Source organism: Spodoptera frugiperda, chromosome 29, assembly GCF_023101765.2.
Source record: "Spodoptera frugiperda isolate SF20-4 chromosome 29, AGI-APGP_CSIRO_Sfru_2.0, whole genome shotgun sequence".
NCBI classification, from domain to species: domain Eukaryota; kingdom Metazoa; phylum Arthropoda; class Insecta; order Lepidoptera; family Noctuidae; genus Spodoptera; species Spodoptera frugiperda.
The window spans coordinates 13,522,045-13,549,875 of record NC_064240.1 but is presented as its reverse complement, the minus strand read 5'-3'; the positions used below and the strand labels follow the sequence as shown (position 1 = coordinate 13,549,875).

The 27,831-nt window shown below is 41.2% G+C and overlaps 1 protein-coding gene across 2 annotated transcripts in view; it reads left to right on the top strand.

Moving 5' to 3' along the window:
* LOC118268517 (EGFR adapter protein) overlaps positions 1 to 27,831 on the top strand; it is a 108,485-nt gene that overhangs the window by 66,084 nt on the left and 14,570 nt on the right. For both annotated transcript variants that reach the window (XM_035583049.2, XM_035583048.2), the window contains 3 exons: positions 1,427 to 1,501; positions 1,917 to 2,063; positions 24,000 to 24,080. In XM_035583049.2, the coding sequence (XP_035438942.2) occupies positions 1,427 to 1,501; positions 1,917 to 2,063; positions 24,000 to 24,080 (303 nt within the window). The remainder of the gene's footprint in view (positions 1 to 1,426; positions 1,502 to 1,916; positions 2,064 to 23,999; positions 24,081 to 27,831) is intronic.

The window sequence follows — 27,831 nt, the reverse complement described above, 5'->3', positions numbered from 1 at the left end:
CAGCTTGCGGCCGCCCGTCTTAATTAAAATACCTAATGAGAGCCGCCGGGACAGTCCCGCCCCGTGCCCTGCGCCCCCGCGCCCCCGCGCCTCGCTCACAATCACCATTGCGCCTAGACTACACCTCCCTCAAATAAATGTTGTTTCGTAAATCAACTTGTTTCGAAACTGGAGTTAACCCGCGTGCATCAAATCAAGGATAACACACCTCCAGGGAAACTTGGACTCTAATTACGTTCAATGTCTTACTTGCTGGGGCGGGATTTGTTTACGTTACAATGCTCGATATGGACTGTGAAGCCAACTATTTTAAACGTAGGTGTTCAAGTAGGCACCTAATATAAAATTAAGTGAATATTTAAATTGCCAGCGTGACGTCACGGTCATGTATCAGATTGTAGCTCGATAATATTCAGTATCGCTCGGCGGCAATGTACTGATGCACCACCGCCGCGCCCACCGCGGACTGCGCTAATGTTCTATTAACCCAAAGAGAGCCAACAATGTGCTCCCACTACAGGACCGTTATATAATGGAACTAAGTATTCTTTATCTCTTTATTACTTTACAGAGATAGTTTTAGTTTTGTTTTTTGGAAACCCTGGTTTCTAAGTTTCATTATCCAAATTGTGGCATGTGCTATTACCGAGGTTTCAGGTTTAGATTTAGATTTTAGATTTCAGCCATGATCGTCCCACTGCAGGGCAAAGGCCTCCCTACCTTCCTTCCACTCCTCTCTGTTTAAAGCTTTTTGCGGCCAATCCTTGTCATAGATGTCGAGTTCGTCCCGCCATCTCCTTTTGGGCCTGCCGCGACGTCTGTGGACGTTGAGCGGGCTCCACTCAGTAGTGAGTTTTGCCCACCGCTCGTCCGACATGCGGCAGACGTGACCAGCCCAATTCCACTTCAAGCTGGCGGCTTTATGACCAACGTCGATTATTTTAGTCATGGAGCGCAGCGTGGTGTTTCTTAGTCTATCCGACAGTCGAACTCCTAAGATACTGCGCTCCATGGCCCGCTGGCAAACCTTGAGTTTGGACTTCTGATGTTGTGTCAAAGACCAAGTTTGAGCGCCATAGGTTAGGATGGGCAGAATACACACGTCCATGAGTTTCTTCTTAAGTGCTAATGGAAGGTTTCCTTTCATTAGGTCCCCCATGGACCAATAGCTCTTCCAGGCGTTTTCGGTGCGTCTAGCAACTTCTCTTTCTTGTCTCGCCTGGAAAGAGACTAGTTGGCCCAGATAGATGTATTCATGGACGTATTCCATTTCTGCGCCATCTACTTCCAGGTTTAGATTTTCAAAAATAATTACCTAGTTTTAAATTGCAGTACGATAACGAGCTCACTCTCTTTATATGGGAGTCTTATGATATGTGTAACAAGTTAAGAATCGTACGTAATGTTGTTTGTTTGTTTGTCCCAGGAGAACGGGCGTGCGGTCCCGGTGCTGGTGGTGGTCGCGCTCTCGGGGGTCAAAGTATGCGACCCCGACGACCAGGTAACACACACATAAACCAATTTACTATTACTTGAATTGTAGAACTACATTACACGTAACTTACTTTTACAAATATATATTTTGCCAAGTAGTCTAACATTATGTCGTACAGCAACATTGACTGTAGATTTTTTTTATGAAACTCGCCGGTAAATGGGCAGACGGATCACCTGATGGTAAGCAATCGCCGCCGCCACTGGACCGCAATGGACAATTGAAACACCAGAAGCGTTACAAGTGCGTTGCCGGCTTTTTGAGGGTTAGGAATTTAAGAGTTGTTGTTCGGGAATCGGGGATTGGGAAGATTTGAAATTGGGCCTCTGGAATAGAATTAAGCAACCTCTAATACCTAATATATTAACTATGGTGATTATAATGTAAATATATAATAAAAAGCAAGTATTGTGTGGCACAGAGCGTGCGCATGGTCCACGCCCTGCGTCGCATCTCGTACGCGACGTGTGAGTCTGCGCGCGCGCTGTTCGCGCTGGTGGCGCGCGAGCCGCGCTCCGAGCCGCCGCACCACTACTGCCACGCCTTCCAGACCGACACGCCCGAACAGGTCAGTCACTCACTAATACTCAACACTACTCACTCACTACCACTCACTACCACTCACTGCTCTTACTATGTGAGTCTACCAGGGGGAGGGCCTGTTGTTGAATGTTCAATGCTGGCTGTATTGGGCAAGTCTGGTGACAATACAAAAAAAAAATAATGTAAAAACAAGATGTCCTCTATAGCACTAAGCTATTATTGTACGAGTACCTCTATCGGATATCCGACAAGGACCTTCAACATTTGACCCTTTCTTTTGTCATTAAAATACTTTCTGTAACAACAGCAGTCTCTTCAAAACTATTTCGAGTATCAGAGAGTATAACATTTCACGCGTACAACGTGACGTCAGGTTAGTGACGCCTCGGGTGAAGTTTACGGTGGCTTTGGTTCACCCGACACTCGCCACATCACGCCGCGTGCTGCTCGCTATATCTCAGGATAGCTCGCGCTGTTGTTGTTATTGGAAGCCTTGGAGGACACCCCGCCTGGGCTCACAGCTCCGGCAGCTGATCGTGTCGCGACAACAACATGAGCTCCTGACACCGCGCGGGAATTTCCAATTATGCTTCCGTGTCAGCGAGGTTTACTCTTTGACTTGCGTTGAATTTAAATTTCAATACTTCGTTGTTTGCACTTAGGTATAGTAAGGTTTAAAAAGGATAGCAATAAAATTAAAATATCTGCAAAAATAAATGTCTACTGGGTATTGTGTTGAATAAAAACATAGAAACATACATACATATCTATCTCTTGAGTCACATTATATGTTGCTACTCGGTCGCATGTATCAAGCAGGTAATTACAGGTTGTAGCAGAATGATCCGCGCGGTAGCGGGCAGCCGATACTTTGAAAGTTTCGGAGAAAGTGCGGACACGCGACGTACGACTTTCAAGTGCGATTCGCGTCAAGTTCGGGCCACGTGGGATAAGCCAGCTCGGTGAGCTTCGACAGCAGTCCCCGCGGTGGTGTCATAATATATTGAAGGGTATGAATAAGAGATAGCACGCGCCGCCGCGTCGCTACCACACTCCTAGGAATTACATGCGGTACTTTGGGGAATGGGATGCTTCAAACTTTGAATACTCACTTGTGCCACGAGCAATTTTTTAGGAAAAATATTGGATCTGTACCTTCTTATTACATAAGGACACGATAACTGGAATCGGCCACAATTTAAACGCATTATGAGTCGTGTCGTGTCTCTCCCGTCGGTACTTAGCACAGTTTAGCATTCCTCTAGTACTCACAAATGGATGTAGCATAGAGCCGCGACGCGTTGCAGACAGCTGCAGCCGTGCGTCCACATTAATGTGCCCCATCACGCCGCCCGGGTATAAGCAGGACCATTAGCAATGTTAAGTATGCCATTGTCTTGTTACACATGTATGACACTCGCTAGTGTTATGCTGTTACATTCAGAAGGGTTTCATTCTACTTAGTTCATCCATGTCTTCAGAGTGGATTAATCGTTTCTATTCGTACAACAATAGAATATGTTACGCCATACACATATATGCGTCGACAACTTCAAGCTTGCTGCTAAATAAAATGGCAGTATTAAACAACTTTTACGATATTGAAAGTGATAAAATTCCCTAGACAGTGGCTGCGAGGCGTCGCCTGGCGCTATCATGCCGAAGCCGCGTACACATCGGAAGGAAATTGCACTTTAGCTGTTCCTGTAACTCAGACTTCAATCTGCGAGGCGCGACGCGAGGCCCACATCACTTCAACATCTCGACTGCTGTACTACATCGACGACGACACACGTACATAACTAAGTACCACTCGAATGGAGAAAATGATTGAAAGCGCTCCGAGAACCAGGACATGCAGACCAGACGACAGTGACTAGCACTGGGTATTATATTCCGATGTGATACCGGGTGTAACAGGATCGCGTAGAGCTAAAAATAACCAGGAGCGAACATTTCCACAAGTGTGCACAAACCGCCGTGGAAGCAAATGAACTGTGCGCGCCGGATAAGATACGTGCCGAGTAGTTTCTTTGTTCAGCATTTTAATATTAAATGTCCGACACATTTGTGGAGTACGCGTACACTTACACGCATATATTCCTTGTTTCTGGTCTATAAGATAACTGCCGTATAATTCTTAGGTACAACGTTCAACTCTTAGGTACGAAATGAAATATTCTTAGAAAACTTACGAATTCCATTCAATACTACCTTAGTAATACTTCACACGGTACAGATGAATCTGCTGAGATTTATGCGGATCTATTTGTTACTTTTTGACGGGAACTTTTTCTTTTGAAGAGAAGTTACAACGTATAATACTAGAGGTGCGAGAACTACGGAGCTGTGGGGCTGCAGTCGATGCCGCTTAGTGGAAGCACTTGGAAACTTCGCCCGACACTAGAGCCTAGAGCTCAGCTGCGGTTTAAGAAATGTGTACTTTGTATAGTAACGAAACTTTCGCTAAGCCTAGCTTGTGTAGAATGCTGTTTGTTGGTACTTCATCTCGTCTTGACTTTACGAGGACTTAAGTGTGACAGTTCATGAGTCTTACTTGTATGTGTGCGAACTATATAGACTTGTATAATCTTCAAAAGTAGCAGTGGAATGGCGGAAAAATAACTTTTTATATGGATTGCCAGTTTTCAGTAATCGTATTATGATCTAATAATTTCAATAATTTTCGCAAAGCAATATTCATGCAAGTAGTTGTTCGAGATGTAATCGTATCTCGTTTGATCACGTATAGTATTATGACCCACTGCAACTGCAATCGGAGCAGTACACGCGCTCCACTGTATACTGGGGCAAGCTTTCCTCTATTCAATAATAATGATTGCACTTCTTAGTAAACTTATATTGATCAGTAATACCCCATTACAGTTGTACGTGGTTCTAGACATACTTAGTAGGTTAGTGACTATCTTGTCTGCTTCTGACTGTTGCCGCCGATAACGAAAAAAGTTGTACAAAAACACGAGCGCGGCTGTTTACCCAGCAATAATTGCAGGAACTAATTGTTAATGATAGTTTGATCAATGTCCGATGCTGCAGCTAATGAGCGGTGACTGATGGGAGCCGCCGTCACGCTCGTCACGTCACGTCACGTCACGTCTCTCGTCAGAGATAACTGTTGAGTCACTGTCATCTTGTTATGCAGCATTTGTAACTTAATTTGATATTGAAACTTCTTAAAAATTTAAATAGAGTAAATATTTGGTAGGCTCGACCAATATTGTCATTGGTATTAAAAGATCTCGTGACATTATAATGTGACGCCAATTATGGATAGTAGTGACGAGTGTAATAGTAATCGTATAGCTTCTAATATTTTCACTAAATAACTGTAAACTATGTTATGGCCTAATAAAGGTTTGTGCTACAGAGACGTGTGTAATCCGAAGCGTCCTGTCCCACTACTAGCTGGGTTCAGCTACAGTGTAGTGCTGAATAGTAATATTAGAAACTGAAGTTAGAAGTCGTACAATTAGATGGCTTAAGATATTTAATTTTGAGGGCGAGCTCCAAAAGCGACAGTTTGTGTATACCAACCGTTCTTTGTATTTATAAAAAGTCCATTAATAAATCTGTAGACGCGCGACACGCGATCTCCTGTCGACTGCATATTTGGGTTGCAGTCGTTGTGTGATTCTGTCACCAATTTATCACCAAAAGCTTAAAACGTCGAAAATAAGTTCACAAGAATAATAAACACGTGAATGGGCCATTAATACTTTGCTTGTCTTGTTGCGCGTCGCTCCGACAATCTTGTCGTCTTATAATTTACTTGTCTTTATTTCTGTAATCGGATTAACGTCGGCGACATGTTTATTCTGAGAGCAATCGATCCTCTCTCCTGACACATTTTATTGTAACACACAGTTGACAGTTTATTGTAATATGTCCCTGCTGGACTGATGTCGGTCTGCAACTTACCAGCAGGCGTATTTTGTTCGAACCAGCCGTGTCTTAGATTTGGTAATGAACCTTTTGCAGTCCCCTGTGTGTTGGCGCTGCATACCTCGGCGCGCGACCTTGCACGCCGCACTCCACCCGGGGACAGCGCGCGGCGCAAGCAGCCACATTCCTCACGACTGCCTCCCAAATAGTAAACACTGCGGCTGCACAAACCTCCGCTATCGTCAGCCTCATCTGGCTGTCCTCCCATTCAGACGTCTCTCTGCTCACCAGTAACGGACAGAAAAAAGCTCCTGATGAATTATTATCCACCATTATGCTATGTAACTTGGTCTCAAATAAGCTCGCCGCTGATTGCTTGCAAAATGAGTAACTATTAACATTGAATGTGGATTGTTCGATCGATGGCGGTTGAGGTCCCATTAAATTATCATTAGGGACTTCTGTTTAGGGTCATCAACCGTTCGTCCGCTTGCAGAAAAGTTCGACGCCTTATAAAATTAAAAAGAAAAAGGTGTATACGACACAGGTGCGCGGGCGCTCGCGTTTCCCATTGTGCCTGCGCCACTTACCGTGAAGGCTCGAGTAGAGCTCGGAACGAGTTTGTTAGCATCTCTTGCAGTGAACCAGTCGCGTTCAAGCCGTGGTGGAGCACGCACGCCCGCCGCACTCCGCGCCGTGTCAGTGACGCGCGTGTCATTCGGTGACGTCTCGTGGTGATTGATTGTGTGAGCCGGTGTGTGGTGTTGCCGGCGTGTAGTGAGCTGTGATTGACCTGTGAATAGTTCCAGTTTATTGTTCGTAACAAATCGTGGGAGCTTTCCTTTGGTATGCAACTGTATGCTTTTGTATAGCTGTATGGAGAAATTCCTCGGTCTTGTCTCGCACAGCATCTTTGCTGTGCTTGATTTGATTTTCTGTTATAGTAATCACTAACTAACTTGTGTAAGGATCAAGTAACTTTAAAATAACAAAAATGTGTGGAGTGGTGTATCACGGCAATGTTTTTGTCGGGTGTACAAAAAGCGCCACAATGAAGGGGCGGGTGGTCGCTGCCGCTGCACTGTCTACCTGATCTTTTAATTACTGCTCCCTTTGTGTCCAGCCAACGTTTTGTTTAGCAGCTATTGTAAGCTCTGCTTTTGTCCTGTGACTGTCTATATTTTGTATACTAGTCAAACAAATGTTGGATTGCTGTTTGTGCAATAATTCATCTGAGCTTCATTTTGTCTGCATATACACTATCGCGTTGTTATGTATGGAATGAACTAACATGTTGGTGTTAGTTGCCTTCAGATAAAATATAAGTAAATCTTTAAAGTCTTCTGGGTACAAATGAAGTAACGTATGTTTGACGCATCTCAGTATCAATTTAATGGATCAACTTTGTGATATTTGCGTTTTCTACGACCACAACTCTGGCGCTCAGTCAGGCAAGTCGGGTTCCTATGAGCCTATAACATATATGTTGTTGTAACTAAGCGTCCCAGGCGTCTCAGGCAGTCCGGCGCAGTGTCCGCTGTGACTGCTCGTCTGCCGAGCTTGTGATGTTCCTCATTGTTCACTGCCATTGTGCTCAGCTTCATTGAATGACAGTGATTGTTTGCGGAACTTTGTGTTAATACCACGGAATCCATTGTTTTGCTCGCTGCATTCATGGTTTTGGATGTCCGGTTGTTATGTTTAAGGTAAATGTTTCCAACACGTGCAAGTGTTTTGACGATAACGTTTGTTACTATTTGGTTACTTCTGTCAAGTTAGATAAAGGTATTGAGCTGCTGTATAAGAAGGCGATGAACTAAAAAAATCAACGACTGTCGGTCCTATTGCCAATCTATTCAATGCTCAATTAATTTATATTTTTGATCTTTCGTATGTAAGATATACTTAACGTTGGTTAAACATTTCCTTGAAGACAGGAACAGTATCGCAGCCTCTTGTAAACCAATATTAGTTAATTAACCGTTTAATATGGCGAAACATGATAACGCGCCGAAACACCGACCGATTCCGGGAACGTTCGCGCTTCGCAGCGGATTATGTCAGTTTGATCAGTTTACGCAGATCTTTATTGTTAGAGGGTATCATTATTTCAAGATTTTTATAAGGAGTGTTATACATAAAATTTATTTTAAATGGTACTTCTTGGATTGGTCCAAACCATTAATTAAATGCTGAATAATTCAGAAATAATTTGTAGTAAACTAAAGTGAATAATCCTAGCGTAAGTTATCGGTAGGGAGCCTAATTTGAAACAATTCCGTAATCAAGTGAAGTCGGGCAAACAGAGGACAATAAATCGTTTGGGAAGAATGTAATCGTCGCTGATTGCTCGGTATCCGGTATTCGGTATTAATTATAAATCGTACACGAGACAGACGTCGGCCGCCGGGAGCCGGGAGTCGTACAAATTGAATAATAGCTCCTGAGAGACTAGTCTCGCGCCGCGGCGCCGTCTGCCCTTCACACCGACACATAGCATTAGTAGCCTAGTTTTTCACCTATGCAATCGTTAAGGGTAACTACAATGTCTATGGGATTACAATGATTACGCTGTTGATCTCACAGACAACTCTCTCTACAAAAACTCGTATGAGGCTCTCTGTTTACTGTTGCAGTATTTAACACATTTACCACGCTTTACTATAGGTGTATAGAAGGTAATATAAAAAATGTTACGGCAATAAACTCATTCACATCAATAGGTAGTACAGTTCATAGAAGTGGCTCAGTTAGCGCTAGTGCTAGCACCACACAACGCTTTTTCTAACTTTTGTTCCAATTTTTTATTTAAATTTTATTCGTAAAACACTTGACCTGATAAATACACCATTCATGGTTAGTACTTGTATATGTGTGTGTGTGTGTGTGTGTGTGTGTGTAAAATATAAAGACGGCGTCGACTTTTCTATTAGACATTTGATACGGGTCGCGGAGTTGTATTGGATTTTTCATACATTTCAAATTCTAGTTTAGAGCCTATTCATAAAGCCGTTGTACCGGCACAGTGGCACTGCCTACGTGAATACTATTGAGTCGAAACCTATTGAAAACTGAGCCGCACTCGTTTCCACGGAAAATCAATGTTATGTGGCTAACACTCGACATGAAATAGTTTTATTACAGTGTGTATATTGAGTGATTTTTTTGCTGAAACTTACTAACAACAACTAACATAGTATAACATAGCATTTTGACATGGACTGCATTAATTGATCACCTGTGCTTAATCTTAAAACAGATTATGAGTTAAAGGAAAATGACTGAAATTCAATACTAGTCAAAGTTACCTATGAAATTATTTGCTGAATTCAAATATTAGATATGCATCTACATACATAGTAATAGTGCGGGGCTTATTGCCATCATACAACAGCACTGTGACAACATGTAACAGGATCATGTAACATGTATCAGTTATAGGTTCGATACAAGTCAATTATCTGTCTGTTACCCAATGTGGTAACTGATACAGTGCTGGCAGGTACTCAGTGACGGAACCATTTTACTTACATAACTATACTGTCTCTGTTGTTGGTTTATGAGAGACTAGCTGATGCAATAAAATTAACTCCTACACGCCTAAGTTACTCCTTAGTAAATAAGCTACCTGATGATAAAAGTCCCATCAAAATCTGTACTGCCATTACAGAGATTAACGAGTACAAACAGATAGATAGACAAAATTGTAGAAATGTCACCACCTGTGCTCTTCCCATCGGTGTCATAAGAGTCGAACAATTATTGTGCCCTGCCCCAGGGCTGCCTGATAGATCTGATGCTTTTAAACTGCGATCCAACCCACCTGCTAAGCGTGGAGATTATGGCAAATTCGTCTTTAATAGAGAATCATCTTAAAATCAATTTGATTAACTGGATATTTGCTTAGCAGGAACTATTAACTCCAGAATTAGAATGTGTATGGTTTCGTAGTAAACCCGTAATGTCTGCGAGTACACAGCACACGGTGTATGTTGGGGAAGATGTGCCGACACGTGGCGCGTGTAAACAAACACCCCGCGCCGGTGTGTGTGTGTGTGTGTGTGTGTGTCTGTGTGTGTGTGGCCGGATGTGTGGGGCAGGGGAGATTTAGATAGCACACCAATGTTTACAAGTATTCTCAAATTATGTTGAGTTTACTTCCAGTGTGCTTTCCTTGAACTTAATAAAAGCACTAAATGCAACATACATAAAAATATTTGCAAGCACCTAGTACTGTTAAATGATCATCTTTACTCTATACTTCAAAGTTATTTCTATGACATTTCAAAAACAATCTTTATCATGATATATTTGAGTTTATTAGTTAGTTGATTACAAATTCAATTGACCAGTTAAACTAGTTAATTAGTGAAACATTCCATGAAACGAGTTGCTTCCATAACATACATATTGTGCACAAAGTTCAAGTTCAGCAGGTGCAACATTATAGTTTCTTGTATAGTGACACATTCATTGAAGTTATTACAAAGCGTCTGTCGCCTCCATAACACATACGATGAGATGGGACATAAACAGCAGAATATTACCAATCAAATTGGTGGCTGGATGAAGCGATGCGCTGCTAGTAAAACTCATAGAATTAATTAATGGAGTGGAGCCATTAATTCCCGTCACGGCGTCACCGGCGGTCGCATGACATGAAGATAAAACTGATACAGGGAACCATTTCCAAGCGGAAGGGATCAATAAACGCTGGTGTGCTGGCGACGGTGCATCAAAGTGTTTCCGTCCTCTGCCAGCCGTGCAGCGGCCGCGGCGGCCGGTGCATAAATATAACGTTTACAGTAAACAGGCGGACACGCGCTCAGCGCTGCTGCTAGGATTATCTTGTGACGTGATATTCAGATTTAAAACAACGTATTTTAATGATAAACAACGAACAATACATCTAGCAAGGCATACTGACAAGAATGACGCTAACTTGACGGCTAAACTTTACGAATGAAGTGATACCATTTGGAGTAGAAGAATAACCCGAGCAATAAGCACTGTATCTGCTAGTGTGACCCCTGAAACGTAGAGAATTTTCATCAGAGTATGAAAATGCAATGCACTTCCAATATGTGCAGTGGATGTCGGCGGTGGGTGTGGGGTCACGGCGCGGTCCGTCACGCGCGGCCGGCTCTGCTCCACTGCACATATATTATGTTACTCTCTCTGCCTGCCTCGCCCGGCCGTTCCTCGAACTCGCCGGTACCGATATGTCCTCAATTCAAAATCGCATGCGCTTTTAAATTAATGCAAAGTTTTACCATATCAGGCCGAGTTGGTAAGAATAAGGGCAACATGTCTTTCATCGGGGTTCAATCTTTTTTGTTTTTGAAAGAGTTACGATATTTAAATGGAATATAAATCCACGAATGTTTACTTCTTTCATCACAGAACTTTGTAACAAAGTCTCTCATATACTTTGTATCTCCAGCTGCACACCATCGACTGATTCGCTACTCTACTAGGTGGTAAAAGTGTAACTGAATGTAAACTCCATTCTAAGTTATCATAAACCTGAGACGAATTACACAGACGAATCAACAATGGCCAATATTGTGCAATCACGGTAAATCTCCGAGTAACGTGTAATTACCTGTTCCTAATCGCGGGAGTACCGGCAACCGCTCGTAAATACGCGTGACGTCCCGTACCCGCGACTCGCTGCGAGTATAACTCAGTTTGCGTGCGAAGAGATTTACTGCCGCCTGCCCTGCCCTGCCGCGGTAGGTTGGTAGTCGGTACCTACTTCCCGCGTTGGTAGTGCTGCCTCAGATTCGAACCAACTTTACTCCAACTTTTAGTTCCCCCAGTTGGATACGTTTTGAGGTTTCCTACAGTTTTACTTTGGAATTAAAATAAATCTTCAGATATACTCGTATCTGGCTATGTATACTTCTGCTATTGTAACTTTAATACTATTCTGTAACTAAATGGATGGCACTACTTTATAACAACAACGTTACTTACAACATACCTACTTTATATAATATTGTGTCACAATGCTATTTACAACTGGTAGTGTAATGTACTCGTATGTAACATTCTAATGTTTTGTTTTATATTGGTGCAGTGTTCCATACAAAGCAGATGCTCATAAATCAGCCCTACACTACACTTGAAGATATTTCAATTGCAATAATGATAGATTTATATTTAAAATAATCTACTATTAGAATAACGGTGACACGCATTGTTAGTATTAGGGCATAAATGATCATCACGCAAGTTTTAATCACTTTAAATATTATTTATTTAGATAATTGTACACAAGCAGTTTATACGCGGCTAACGACACCGGCTGTAACTTTGCAACATCCATACAATACACTTCAACAGTTAGTTTTAAAGTTATGATGACCCGGTGACGGAGTTCATGCCGGTTGACATGTTAATAGTAACGTGGACCTTCTGCAGCTCGCGTGTGTGTGTGTACCGCACAGTCGGTGGTGCACGTGTGCTGGACAGGAAACAGACGCGTCCTGCGGGACCACTAACTTCCCCAGATAACAGCGCGCCACCGCCCGCCGCCGCCGCCCGCGCTCTACGTACAATACAACTAGCGTCATCTTTATATTCTTCATGTCATGTGTTAGGGTTGCAATATCATGGGGTTGGTACTAATCTAGAATTGTCATCCGAAATTACTGGCCTTCTAAACAACTAAAGGAAGAGGCTAATTCAGAACATTAATTAAACAAGTTTGTCCTGTCTGTCTATTTAGATTTGTACTGGTGTGACTTATGTATGTTGTAGGCTACCAAACTATTGCGGTTTCCGATAGGATAGAGTTTTTATGTAGGTGTTGCGTAACGTGACCCCCGGAGTATCGTGTCTGGGTCCCGTCTATTCTGTGTTACGACTCGGGCCTAGATTGACTCGGTGCTTCTAGATTTTCTTTTCATTTCGTTTGACCAAATTACTACTTCGTGTAACGCGACGTTAGGGTCTGGTGTTTGTGACTCATCAGCTCAGTCTGACTGATCTATGTTCACTTTGACTAGTCTTTATGATGTACTGAAAACATTGTGCCCGATAAGTGTCACCATAAAGCCTCGAAAGAATGGAAATCGAACCAGTTCAATTTGTTTCTATTGAACATTACTTTGATATTGTGCGTTCTTAATAGTATTACGTAGCTATTATGTTTGTACTCTCTAGTGAAGCACAAGTTGGGTGTGCTGAGGTAACAGATCAACCGACAACGTATCGGTTGCGCAATTAGTTGCCAGATTCCTGTAAATCTCGCTAGAGAATAAATATTTGTGTGGCCTACTGCCGGCTGTTCCGGGTTCAGTGTTTGTGTTGTGCACGGTATCTAAAGCCGCGCTCTCTGTACAAATGTAGGGCGATGATAAAAAATGCACCTCCCTGAACGTTTCGTCGCAGCTGCTTTTCAATATCGTATTACAGTTATTGGCGCGTATTGTTCTGTGCCTCCCTCTCCCTGAATCTGGCAGCCGACAGAAAGGGTCACGGCGCCCATAGAAATGCCATAAAGTGAGCAGCTACCCTCCTAATGCTATGAGATGTTTCCTCGGCACAAATTGACCGAAGGCTGCGTACTGGGGGCATCAAGTAAACGCAGCATTCATCAAGTTGAGAGCCCGCCACCCGCCGCCCGCCGCCGCCCGCACTTTTATTGTGATTATTTCTTGCGTCTTCCTTTGTGGAACTAACTAAGGTTGGATCACGTTTGACTTTTGATTAAGTAAAAGTACTTTTGTTCCGCACACTCAAAGTAAATAACATTCTGTACTACAACCGACGCACAATGACTACTGCAGAGACGTGGTCCAGCGAGATTGGAGCTCAATGCTCCAAGGTATTTACTGAAACAAAATAATTCCATTTTTATTTCTGTCAATAAACAAAAGACGTTTGTTGATATTTTCTTTTGTAACTCAACTTAGTTTCATTTTGTGCGATAAACTTTCTGTTAATACGCGTCGCGGCTGGAATTACGAAAGAAGTAGCAAACATTACTGTTTATATGCAAAGTTAGGAGACGATTATTTCCTTGTTGGTATTGTCGTGTCTCCGCGGTACAATATAGAAGTGACGCAGGCAACTCTCTGCGACGCTGACGTCGGGCGCGTCAGGTATAGTTTTCGTGCGGTTTTCCGTTAGTTGTGTTATCAAACAACGGGAGCGGTGTCACGGCATTCCGCAGTGTCCCTCCAGCGTGGGTAAACAAACACTTACTCGTAGGTACACCAACACACGCGAGTGACTCGGCCTTTACTATAGCCATGTCACTGCTCACTTCAACTAATGCAAGTGCAGTGCAAATTATTTGTAAAACGGTTTCTTTACACTTCGTGTAGAAAATTCAACCTATTTGCGTTGATTTTCCGATTTGAGATTGAACATTTCTCAATTAGAAGAAACAAGTGCTCAGGTTAGCAGTAGCAAGTAGTAAGGTGGTAAATATGGGAGAAAAATTAAGAAACACTTGTCTTATAGTTTTATGTAGAGTTTGTCCTACCGATAATACAGGTAAATCAGTGTATGTGTACTCTAGAAGAGGGTCCCCGCTCATCACCCGGTCGCAATCACTTCGCACGCACTCGGCCGCACTCGGCCGCACTCGGCGGCACTCGGCGGCACTCGATTGAATTACTGTTGTGTTTTGCGGCTCGAATAAAATGTAAATGAAACGATCGCAATCCTGTTACGGTCGGATCAATGCGGACGACGACTTGAGACCGCACACACACACACACATCATGCACATCAAGCCAACGTGTGTGTGTGTGCTTGTTTGCTTGCTCAGTTTATTGTCGCGAGGTAAACAAACCATCTGAATACGTACCTGTAAGACCTTTTTCTAAAGGTTTCTGTGAAGCTTTTGAACACTACGCAATCTAGATCAAAATCATTTAACGATGTTACATAATATTTACTTTAAAAAAGCTCAGAAGACTATCTCACTCATAAAGTTGATGATAACCGAAATGATGAAATAACAATTGCATTAATGGTATAAACAGGAGTGTAATTTAAATACCTGCGTTCTGCAGTTAAAGAAACATACGCCTTCAAATCAAATATTAATAAAAAATAATATTTGGCGGCGTAGCCGGCGCCTACGCAGCTACGCGGACCAATAACGTCAGCTTGAGGCGACAGCGAGCGACCAAACTAGTTTGTTTCAAATCCATTGAACATTAACAGTCATTAAGACGATATTAATATTTTAATACTCTCGCGACGGTATTATTGACATTAGTTTTATGTCGTTTTAGTGGACAAATGTAGCTGATGACTCTCTCTATGGCCGGTCATCGCCATCATTATAAACTGTTTATAGTAGTTCGATGGGTGGTTACACTAATTTATTGAGTTTTATACGTTGATGTTCCTAATTAACGGAACGACTTGTTAATAGTCCGTAAAATACACATCTGTCTGTAGTCTGTAGTTCATTTGGACAGTCAATCGTGTCCAAGTCCGTTTGGTAGTCTCACGTATTTTAACTACGTACAATGATTGTTCTAGTAAATTGTCTGTTTCCTCCACGACCGCGGGGCCCTTTCACAATGCAATTACTATAGATGGGAATAATCACTACAATCACAGCGTGCCTAATAAACTGGTGACGTAGATTAATCTCTTGCTATCAAATTGATGTTTACAGTTATGTTTTTTTAACTGCGCTCGACACTGACGTTGTATGGAACCAAAAACTTGGGAATTTACCGAATATGTTAGGCTTGATAAGGTATATTTGAAGTCGGTACTAAATTAACATAACAGTGAAGAGATTAGTACAAATCACACACACGCCACCGTTCAGCAGGCGCCGGCCGCGCCGTTACGTCGCATAGCTAATTAGTTCATATCTCTTATATGCTAATGTGGCCCTGGTACCTTCACGGGCTGACGTTAAGTATGCTTATTAAGAAGATTATAACTATTAACTGTATTATGGTAGTCAATATCTAAAAATAAAAACTGAATTACATAATAAATATTCAGCTGAACGTTACTCTTAGTTATTAAATAAAAAATATTTGACGTATGTTATGAAATGCATGTCAGGTATTCTTTAAAATTATGTTCACATCTGCCTACCCCTTTGACGGATAAAGGTGTAAAGTTATTTTTGATGCAGGAAAAAGGTATATACCTCCTCTCCATTTGAGAGCAGAAACTTTTTCATTTGTTTAAAGGTACTTTTGAAGTAAGATAGGGAAGTCGAAGCATTAGATATCAGATGTTATGATAAACCCGCCGGCGGCTGCCCCACATCTTGTAAGTTTGTTCCCAAAGAAGCCCGGAGTCGGCCGGTTCACACGTCCCATAGTTTACTAGTTAAACTCGAGTTTGTAACTGTTGCAGAACTGCTTACCATAGCCAGTTGTTGGGAACTATCAATTAGCCGCTGACCGACATGTGATTTTGTGGTCTGATGGCAAACCTTTCATATAGATACAGTGTATTCGAACTTATAGACATGCGTTATAATTCTAGCCACATGCTTCAAACCTAATACCAAAGGTTAAATAAAGAATTACACAGTTGTACCTTTAGAAGAGATTTTATTTCCAGACATGACCACTGAAATAATCATTAAACCTTTTTCACTTTAGGGCAGTTATACCGAAATGTGGGTTCATTCTACATTCGCGTTACCTCGCCGGTACATAATGTAGCGGGGCAGTAAATATGTAGGCGCATTATGATGGATGCGCGCGCGCGGGCCGCATGCCTAATTAAGTAATTAAGATGGAGAGATAGGCTCGGCGAGATACCGACCGGATTGCCCACACGTAGCACACTACCACAGTAGGATAAATCTACACAAACCTAGCATAGATGAAGTATTGGAAGTTCAGGGTGATTGTGACTTACTGGATGAAAGATAATTCTGCTTCATTTGTGTTTCAAAGTAATAATCCACTTTTAGAACAACATGCAGTATCTGTTGAGTTTTCACAATTTTCACTTTTTTGTAGAAATCTCACAACAGTTAGGTGAAGTTTTCTTCAAAACAAGAAGTTACTAGGGAGACGTATAGGTACATATAAAGGTTGAGGTGGTCTGTATTCGATACAATCACTTAGATATTGTCCAGACACACAGCAGTAAGTACTGGAGGAGCAATAAAACATTACGGGCGAGCATTTGTAGTAACGTTCTTTGAAGTAACGTCTGTATAGTTTAGTAGCGCGGAGAATCAAAGCTCCGGGTATAAAAGCAGTATGTTACCTTCGTTTAGTAATACTTACGTACCGAAGGTTTACGAGAGTGAAGATGGCTATGAAATACTAGTAACAATAACTAATGTAATACCGTAACTGAAACTCATTTTTGTATTTTTCGTATCGAGTAATTAAAGTATTGTGTTGCTTAACATGTACAGCTAGCAGTAACATGGCAGTGTGTCTGTCTCCGTAATGTAAATGTGTCTGAATGTGCCTGGCGTGTTGTATGCGTGTAGATACAGACATGTTCTCGGCACACGAGGCAGGTTCTACATCCGCTCGCAGCTCGGTGCGGTTTTTGCGGACAATTAAAACATTACGTTACGGTTCATCCGAGCCGTACCGCGCCGCACGGAGCCGTACCGAACCGTACTGATGTCGTAACGTCCGTGGCAGCATTGTTATTGCATTAGGAGGCACATGGAACATGCATGATGTCCACACGTTTATACATTTACACTTGTACCACGCGATGAGAAGAACAGAAGTGTCACTGGTCTGATAAAATCTTGATTGTTTTTGTGTTATACAGCTACGTTCATTTGTTGCTCTATTCTCTGGATACGGGACAAATAAGAAAACAGCTGGATAACAAAGGCCGTACCGAACTTATAGTGTGTGGATAGGATAGGTACTTAGGTTCGATTCTGATGCAAAGTCGTCATTATTGACTTGTTAAATACAACCTCCAAAAATATGAGAAAGTGTGAAAGTGTCAGTATATTACAGTGCCGGTATTACTTGCGTGAATTTAGTCACCAGCAGTGGTGTTACTGGCTCCACGACGGAGTGCCACAAGTGCACAGAGAGTCAACATTCAAAGCAGTCGGACATGTAAACGATGTGTTGTTCCACTTCACTTGTCGTTGTCTGCGACGCGACACGTGTGGCTCTCGTATTTGAGGTTTTGTACAGCTCATTAGTGCAGTCAGGGAATGGGGACAGCAGTTACTTCAGGAGGTACACGCTACAATGTAAAGGCAATGTTTTAAAACAATAAAATAAAAAAATGTTGTATCAGCTATAACTATGTTTATCTATTTGATAAAGGTCTCTATTTCCCTTTATTGTACAATAATGTTTCATCGAATTAAGTTGAGTGAATAAAACATTTTATATTGTCTGTGAAGATTGTTCAACGAACTCAATCTATTGGAACAGCACAGGAAATGGAAACAAATCAAACAAACTATTAAGACGCGTCCGTGTATACTGTACGCGGCGGCCATTCGACTCAGTTTCCTGCGAACTAGAAAATTATCCTGTCACTGAGGGCCAGCGTCGAGACTGTTTATTTATATAATTACATGCTTTGGAAAATTGTGCCAATTTGCCTTACACAGCTCATTTCACGAAACAAGCTAATACCGACCTTATTGGTATTGGTATAGAGGTGTATAAGATTGCATGTAGTTGGTAAAGCACAGGTCTCCCCTGGGGCTAGTCGATGCGGTTGCAATTATAACGCAGTTGTTCGGTCGCGAACCGATCGTTAGGCGAGTGCTACCGGCGACGCGGCCGACACCGCTGGCCGATGGAGAAACATTGCTGTTATCAAAGTGTTTGTGAGCTCTTCCTACTTGCATGCAGGCAGGGAGCGCAGTGGCCACAATCACACGGAGAACTAATGAGATTAATATTGACGCCGACATCTTTGAAGTTTCCGAGTGATATATGACTCGATTATCGGCTACCAATCAATAATCGATCATTCAGTAATCGATTAATCTTTTTTTGTGAAATAGTTACGACAGGACTCTAATTACTATAATCAAATTGAGCTTCCGACATTAACCAATAGGTGCCCAAATAATGGTAATGTTATTGTTTCCGACCAACCACCATTATCTCATGTTTATGAAAGATGTATGTCTGTCACGTTCGTAGCTAATTGCTTGTGTAAATGCAATACAGTTCGCTAACGTTGCGTTGATTAATTCAACACTTTGTAAGCTAATGATTATTTTGTGGCCACTTTGTTTTATGTTTAAAGAACAGCCCACGACAGCTACAGTATATGATTAACTTCCAGGTTTGAGGTTGATGCTTGCGGAATACCAATGGCCAATAACATTGATCAAATGGTTTTTGAAGACAGATTTATTTTCTTAGCAAATAAAATGTTTGTGTAAATCCTTGAAAAAGTTACTCTAAAGCTTGTCACTGTAGGAAATCAATACAGTGTGAGACGGTTTAGAAGAAGATAAGCGAGTTAATTAGCAGCGAGTAGCGGACTAGCGGCTGTACACAATCCCTCGCAAACACAGAATCGTGTTGATCCTGATGCTCACAGATTGAGTCGGATCACAGAGCTCGCACAACGGTAGATACAATGCAGAAGGTCCGTCTGTCTACAAAAGGCACTGATCTTATCTACAATCCCACTTATCTGGAGAATAGTTTTATTTCGATTTATTTTGCATGAAATTCATGCTTCTCATGGTTCCCTAACATTGAAGTGAAACCAATAACTTAAGGGGTTCCCCAAGGGTCAATATTAGGGCCTACGTTATTCTTATACTGCTGATCCTAATTCATGATTTTAGTTATATATAAAGTTTATTTCAAATTCTGCATCGTTGGTTGAGTCGTTGCAAACGCAACGATAGAACAAAAAGTGTATCTTCTCTACAACTTGCGCACCTAGTGGAGATCGCGCCGAGGCACGTCCCAGCTTTATGTACGGCGGGAGGAATTAACTCGACCGCCGCCGCTTTAAACACCAGCCGCCATCGCCCGCCTAATACATCGCCACGCGTTTTTAATTAACTCACTTTTAACTACTATTGGAGCATTTCTACTTGATTGTGTTCTTAATCGGGTTTTTTATTAAGTTGTAAGAATTTGTAACTGTTTTGGAATAGAGTCACTGTGTCTTAACTTAAACTTAAGTATCATCATCGTAATCTTCGTTCTGTTACGTCTAGTATGTATTATACATAATACTCTTCTACATCATACCTCGTTTTCATTATTATAACCATGTAATCCATAATTATAATAATGTATTGGACACGCATTATTGTAAATCGATATTATGTTTAAAATAATTTCCATCATAAATCATGTGTTGGCTACAAACATTAGCCGGTAATTCAGTTATCTAAAGTGAACTAAATAATATTTCCAGTTTACTGGTTAACGAGTGCGATATGAATCAGCTGACATTAACAGCCACGGTATGGTTGTAACGTTTATTTCCGATACAAGTTATTTTTTACTGAATACATTTTATCATTGTAAGTCAAGTGGTCCTAAGTGTGACTACTGAGATGTGGTCTCAGGCCCAATTCTATCAGGTCAGACTCGAACAGAGTAATTTTGAATTTTTCAGTTTTCAAATACAGTTAACTAAAAGTACAAATCTAATGCAATATAATATCTGTCACTTGATAGCAGCTGCTCCCTATTATATGGAGTTTCTAATGTGATAAGCGAAACAGGAAAAATTGGCTGTTCAGGAAATAAAATATGTTATGCAAAGCGACATTATTGTTCCACTCAAGTTCCCAGTACGTCGTGCGAGGCAATGCAATATGACTTAGCGGCGAGACACGTACGACTTACGACCAGCTGCTGCACACACAACATAAACTTATTTGTACACTTCACAACTATCTTTGAATGTAAATGGAGAAGCACAAATAAACACAAAGTATCCGTTATCAAGGTATTATACAAAATGAAGAATTTAATTCTGCAGTTTGAAAACGAATAAAACCCTTCCAACACCAGCAAATAACAATTCAGTAAATGGACATAGTATACTATTATACAGCACACAATCAGATGTTCAGGAAATGGCAGCAAACGTTTAATACATTTGCCGTCAACATAAGGCAGCGCAACCGTTACCGGGATTAGCATTCAATATGAAATGAAGCGATCGTATCGTTGGCGGCACGTTCCCGGCACGTTGGCGCGCGGTTACCGGCACATCAGCCGGTATCGCTATCGGAGCAAACATCCCCAACATGTGGACACGCGATTACGTGCGATCACATACACGATAACACGTGTTCCGCGCAATGTACGAGCACTGTACTACATGGTGAGCTTTACGTGACGCTGCTATCGATATAGTGCCGGGGTTCAATGATACTATTGCATTTGTTGATAATGCAGATATTGTAAACAAGTGTTGATTATAAAAATGACATTTAATTCTAGATAGTATTAGAGTAACTTATTAAAGCCATTCGTAACAGTTGCTCATATGTCTGAGACTTATGGACAGTGCTGCAACTTCAAAACTGGCTTTAGTTCTAGCCACTAACAATAGAATTTGACACAAGCTACCATACAAATTGTTAAAATTCTCTCTTTAAAGAGTTAATAAATTCTACGCAATACATACCGGCGCTATGTAATCGAAAGTAGTTAATTAAAGTGGGTGCCACTATCATGAATCAATATCATTCAATGTGTCAACAAGCATTAGAGTGATTAGAGTATGTTTAGTTGGTAGAAGTGGAAAAAATATATATTTACCTTTTTTGGCAAAGGCTTTATAATTTTTCGTCAATGATATTTATTAAAGTTTTAAATCTACCGGAGATCGATATAGAACTACGTACTAGTATTAGGTATAATGTTGCAATTTGTCCGCGACGTGTCGGTGTGTAGTCCCGTTACATGACGTTGAGCACCTCTCGATTGTTCTCATATTTGTGGTATCAAGTCGCAGCTAGCCTCGACATGCCTTTGTTGGTGATGGTGGTACACTACACGAGCAACGCGATAGATATTTCTAGCTGCATGTACTCTGCATGTAGCTGCAGTAGAATATACTAAAATTGTATCTGACCGGACACAATTTCAAACCCATACGATAATTTTTGCTATCGAAATTCCCTAAAAATATTCACAGAATCGAGATTCCAATCTAGGTCATTACAATATTCCCAGACTCGGGTAGTGCCGCCGCCGCACGTATCTCCCAAAGCTACGCCTTTTCCAAGTACAGCGGCAGATAAATCTCTATTAGTAAGTGAACTGTTTAGTGGAGCCCAGTGGGTATAGTTACAAATTACGTGAGATCTCATTTAAATTGTCTTCTCTACTTACACGTAATTGTTGTTTCTCAACAAACAACAGAAACTGCTTCATTTTAATAAAGCTAGTTTCACGCTTAGTTGTCTAGAATGTCTACTCTGTGTGGTATCATACACGCACTAACATTAGTCGCTGTTTCCAGATCGTACAAAGAGTAGCTGTAACTCCCCATAGCTTCGTATTCCGTGTGTGTCGCCAGGTTTATCAATCTCTGTCGTGGGCGCTTGACGGCTATCATTCTCACATATCGGTCACACCCACCGAACTTTACTATTTATATTACACACCAGCACAAAACTAAGCTCTGTATCAATTTCGATAGAGTCTATATTTGATCATTGTTTAAGGAATGTTTACTGACCATACACCGGCACGTAACTTCCATGCTGGTTTGTCTTTAGCATCGTATTTGTGAATATTTGGGAACGTGTTTTATGATTGTTTGCTTACAAACGGGGTCTTTGACGGTAGCGTTATCTTGTACCAACTCTACGCAAACATTTACATACATAGGTATTTACTTCAAATTGTCACGAGTATTTATTGAAATAAATCTATTGGAAATGTTGGAAAATTACGTCGTCCTCATAATATTATTGAATCAAAAAGTTTTGGAAACCAAACCAATAAAAATGATCTCTACACAGTGGAAAAGTTTCACCTCACACAACAAGTAGTTGAACAGCATTACAGCACACATTGTCATCGGCTGGCGGGGCACGGAGTGTGGAGTGTGGAAGTTACTTCCATATTGTGCATCTCGTTTCAATATCGCCTCACTATTGTGAGGGCAATATAAGCGAGACTTTTCCGATTAACTCGACCACATTGCCTCGCGACTCCGCCGGCATCTTCCCGGCTGTGGCTCGATAGGCGCCATAAATAATATTATATGCATGGAGGATATTACAGCGACGGAACTCTAGCGGGAGGTAGATGAGAGATGATAGATTTCATTCGACATTTCCTTCAAATGACGGTACTTAGGTACCCATAATATTAGCATATTTTTTGTAATAACAATGAAACAGTAAAAGCTCATAAATAATACATTTCAGTGTCAATGCCCTGCCAGCTCGTAAACTAAACTCGTAAACTGAATACATTCGCTGCAACCCTAGTGAGTATTCCGCGGCAAACAATCAAGTATTAACTGAAATGAATTATATACGTGTCTGTAAGTTTGGCTGGTTTCTGTGCTGGAACAAATAAAATGAAATAAATGAAAGTGCAGCAAACAGCAGTGCACTCCTCGTAAACGTAACAAACTATTCGTCTGTGTCGTAAAACTTCTGCGTTTTCTTCTAAGTGGTAATAGTTGGTGCGCACAAGTAGAGGGTGGCAGACTAGTGGTCGCAATAGCGGCAGACTCACTTAAAACTTGCCGCTCAGCCTTCGGAAAAATGCTATGTCTTGTTTATAGTAACAGTCGCCGCAGCGCACGCCATCAACTGCTGTAGCGAGCGCCCGTACTCCAGCTCGAGTAAAAAGTAATGAGCTCACCGTTTACGTAGCGGTTCCTGCATTATAACACAACAGAAAATATCATGGAGAGTAAAATATTGGAATACTAACGTCCCGACTGCCTACAATGCAGAATATAACAGTGAACCTATTACACAAGCGATATAATTATTATCTTAAAATTTATGTTTATGATAGAAAAATTAGACTATCAAGATTAAGTATAAACTATAAGTACATCTTGTCAAAATAAATGAATATTACCCCCTCTCGGTGAAATCGTTTGACATATGGTTATGTGTGTGTGTGTATTGTTTCAGGCGGAGGAACTGAACTCGCTGGTGGGAGATGCTTTCCGAATGGCGTTCGCGTCGCAGCTGCAGCCCTCCGCGCCGCTCTGGGTGAGCATTACTACATAATACAATATTGCTTTTACAATCTTCACATTTACATAATATATATTATTCTAAATTATTACTCTTTGAGTACAGATGAATATTACAGAATTTGTTATCTAGTGACGATGTCGCTGCCTGTTTTACGGCAACCACTAAAATTATAATAACTACCTAAGATTAAAGGCAGAGCAAAATATTTAATAAACGTAGCTACCGGATTACCCCTGGTTCCCTAATACCGTGCAGCTCCAATGTTTCCCGCGGAGTGGTGGGGTGGAGCAGCTCGATGGCTCGCGTTTAATATCTGTTGCTCGTGCAGCACACGAGCGGTTACAGCGTGCAGGTGAACATTAGCCATGATTTACTATCCCCCCCCCCCCCCCCGCGCCGCCTACTCCGGGAGCCGGGACACTCGTCTCACTGTGATTTGTGCTTCCCTTGTTTTAAAACTTTAGAGTACACTGTTGTGTTCTCACTACTTCTAACTACTGCCCTCACTACAATTATTCAGCAACCAACTGACACTGGGTGAAAACATTACGAGAGTTCCAGGATGACATTTAGTAGGTTTTTACAATAACAATGAAAGAACAGTTAATATTGTGCAATAAGTGTATACTACAGGTCACCAACAGATTGCTATCGGCAAAAAATCTAGGAATCATTAAAACTATTTCCAGCCTAAACTGGTTTAGTAAAATGCCATTCGATATAATAACATGTTCTGTCTCCTTCTGACTGTGGTGGTCGGTAGTAAAGGAGCAGTTTCCAGCTTAAAGTAATTCCCAGTGGTTATGTTAATAGTGCAGCTTGTGCGGTGACAATAATTATGGTAATATACACGTACAGTACACATAAAAATATGTTAAATGCAAAGTGTATCGCTTTATTTGTGCGCGAGACGGGCGAGTCTGCGGGCGCTGTGACAATGTCGCGCTAAAATATTGTGTTTATGATAATGTATCTACATTAGGTACCGGTTTGGGCACAAACTTGAATTAAAAAGTTGATTCGACATGTGTTTGTATTGTGTTTTTTATGAGAAAGCTTTATTCGTAGGATGGGTTTATGGCAAACACCATAATGGGAACTATCTAATTACTTTTATTCCCAATTTCGTATTGATATATTGCATGTATAAACTTGTATAGAAATAGCAACATAAAATAATACTCAGTATCACTATGGATAACGACCGCTTTGAAAACATCCATATTTGTTTTTTAAATGGATGATTACTAAAAGAACCTTAACTTATCAAACACAAACCTATAATTTCTTAAACACATTAAAAGCGTTTAAATTCTAATACCTGCGAGTTAAAAACAAATCCATCACGTTGGAACAATCAATCAGAGCGTGGGTGTTATAAACAAAGTGTAGTTGAGGTGAAGCTATCAATATGGTGGGCGATGTGTTATTAGGCGCGCTAAACGGCGCCCGGCTCCCGGGCTGGCGCGGCGGCGGGCGGCGCGGCGTAATGATACCTTGTGAACCACCAGCTACTTATGCCGCAACATGTTTGTTTTCCGAATGAGGATCATACTCAGTTAGATAATGGGATCTGGGATGTATGGAATGCAAACTTTAATGCACATTTTTCTTAACGAAAAAAGCTTACCTAATAGTGCCTAATAGTACTTGGAGTACAAGTACATACTTAGTCAATAAGAAAAGCGTAACGTAAAAATGTGATTAAAACATTAAGATTGTTTGAAGCAGAATTTCCTTTTGCGCCAGTTCAAATATTAGGTACAATGAAACAATTACTTGAATCAATAGTTAGATGAGTGAGAGCATCCCCGGGCGTTCCCTCACTCCTCCCGCCGGGAGCGGGTCCTGGCGATAAAACTCGGCAACTTACCGCCGCTGCTAATGATTACGCGACACTTCCAACAACTTCCACTGCTATCGACGCTCTTCGACAGGTAAACGTTCTTAATGACACTTGAAAAATTCCAACTTATGATTACATCCGTATTCGAGGATAATCTCCAACTTTTACTTTCTATCTCGTCTTCTCTCGAGAAAATGCGAAAACAATGCGGCTCGCGGAAAATACGTATTATGCCAAACTTTGTCTTTCATTTTGTTCATAAGCGTGACAATCAAAATCCGGCTGGATGGGCGAGGGATTTTTAATTCGATTCCTGCGCATCTGGTTACTGTTACCATGGCCACAAACCGGTAGAGAGTCTAGTGCCCATTTTCATCAACAATACCTAAACCAACGCAAGAGTACTTGAACTATTTTACAAGTTAAGAACGTTGTTTTATTAATTAGTCGTAATACGGCCGCTTAATAACTGGTCTCGGCCTAAAATATAGTATTTAACTCGACGTAACAAAGTATTTCCAATTTAACCTAATTATTTCTTTAGAACGGTGTGGACTGTGGTAGCGGGTCTAGAGTACATTAAATACTTCTTGCAATAAATCCGAGCGGCAATTAAGGAGTATTTAAGTTTGTTTTTATAAGAGTCGGAATAAGGTGAAAATATTTAATGAATTACTCGGCAATTACGGCGTTTAGTGCGCGCGGGCACGCGGCCGGCATGTGACGCGCAGATAACATGCGATTTATTGCGAGCTCTCGCTGGAGATAGGGATGGCCTAATCTGGACACCTGTAAATAGGTGACACCAATTTTCTATTAAATAGTATGGGCAAGCGTGTAAGTGGATCATCTGATGGTTCAGCCAATCCGCCCCGCACGCGGTTACACAAGGAGTTAAGCTTCGATTGCCGGTTTTCACCAACTTCTCTCAATGTTTAAGGTTAAGTTGTCATTTAAGTTTTCTTTACGACATTTTGATATTCACAAGCCTAATAGTACAAGGAACGCGTTAGTTTAGGTGGTCATTCACGCCAAGTAACTCTTGGTGAAAACGAACATGAGTTGATCCATGTTGTGTCTACAGGTACTTCGTGATACAAATAACAATGTTACTGATAGTAAACCGTTATTTTAATTTAAACATTGTTAAAATATTCTATTGGATTATGAGAGAATGCCATAAACAGTTACTTACTACGTATCTACGTTGATAGCATATTCCAAACAACATTATGAAACATAAGTTGCTATAGTTCGGTTAGTGCGGCACCACGGCAGCTGGCAGCCCTGTGGCTCCCTCCAGGTGTATTGTTTAGATAAAGGACTCCGCCGACAATAAAACTTTACGACACTTTTTACTTTTCCTTTTAAACCTTTCGCTTTTAAACGCACAATTTTCAACATTTCCACTTCATTCGCCCCAAACTGTTTATTTCGCTATTCACTACGTACTTATAATGTTGTAGTATCGCCACCAATGCGCTATCGATTTACTGATTTATTGTGTCACACATAGTATAGTATTCAAAACAGGTTTTCTAAGAAAATCATAATTTCACCAGGAAAATGGTCCAGTTGACCTCTCAGTTTTCAGAATTTTCCTAGTAGAATAACTAACTAAACTTCTGCTTCGGTAGAAAGTCAGACAATTCCAAGGGACTTTTGGTGTAGGGGTTGTAAATCCCTACGAGTTGTTTGTTAATTTATGTTGAAATGTTGAGTGTTGGTTATGTTAAATGAATAGACAACCGACAGACATAACGGTTTAATTGCTGCTAAAGTGAATTAATTAATTAGTTTACAATGTTCAGAAATGCTGATCATGGTAATTTAATTGTTCGCACGTATGATGTAAAAGGTCAATGTACAGTGTAGCTCGTACGTTTGGTAAACTAGTACCTTGAGACTTGTAAAGAT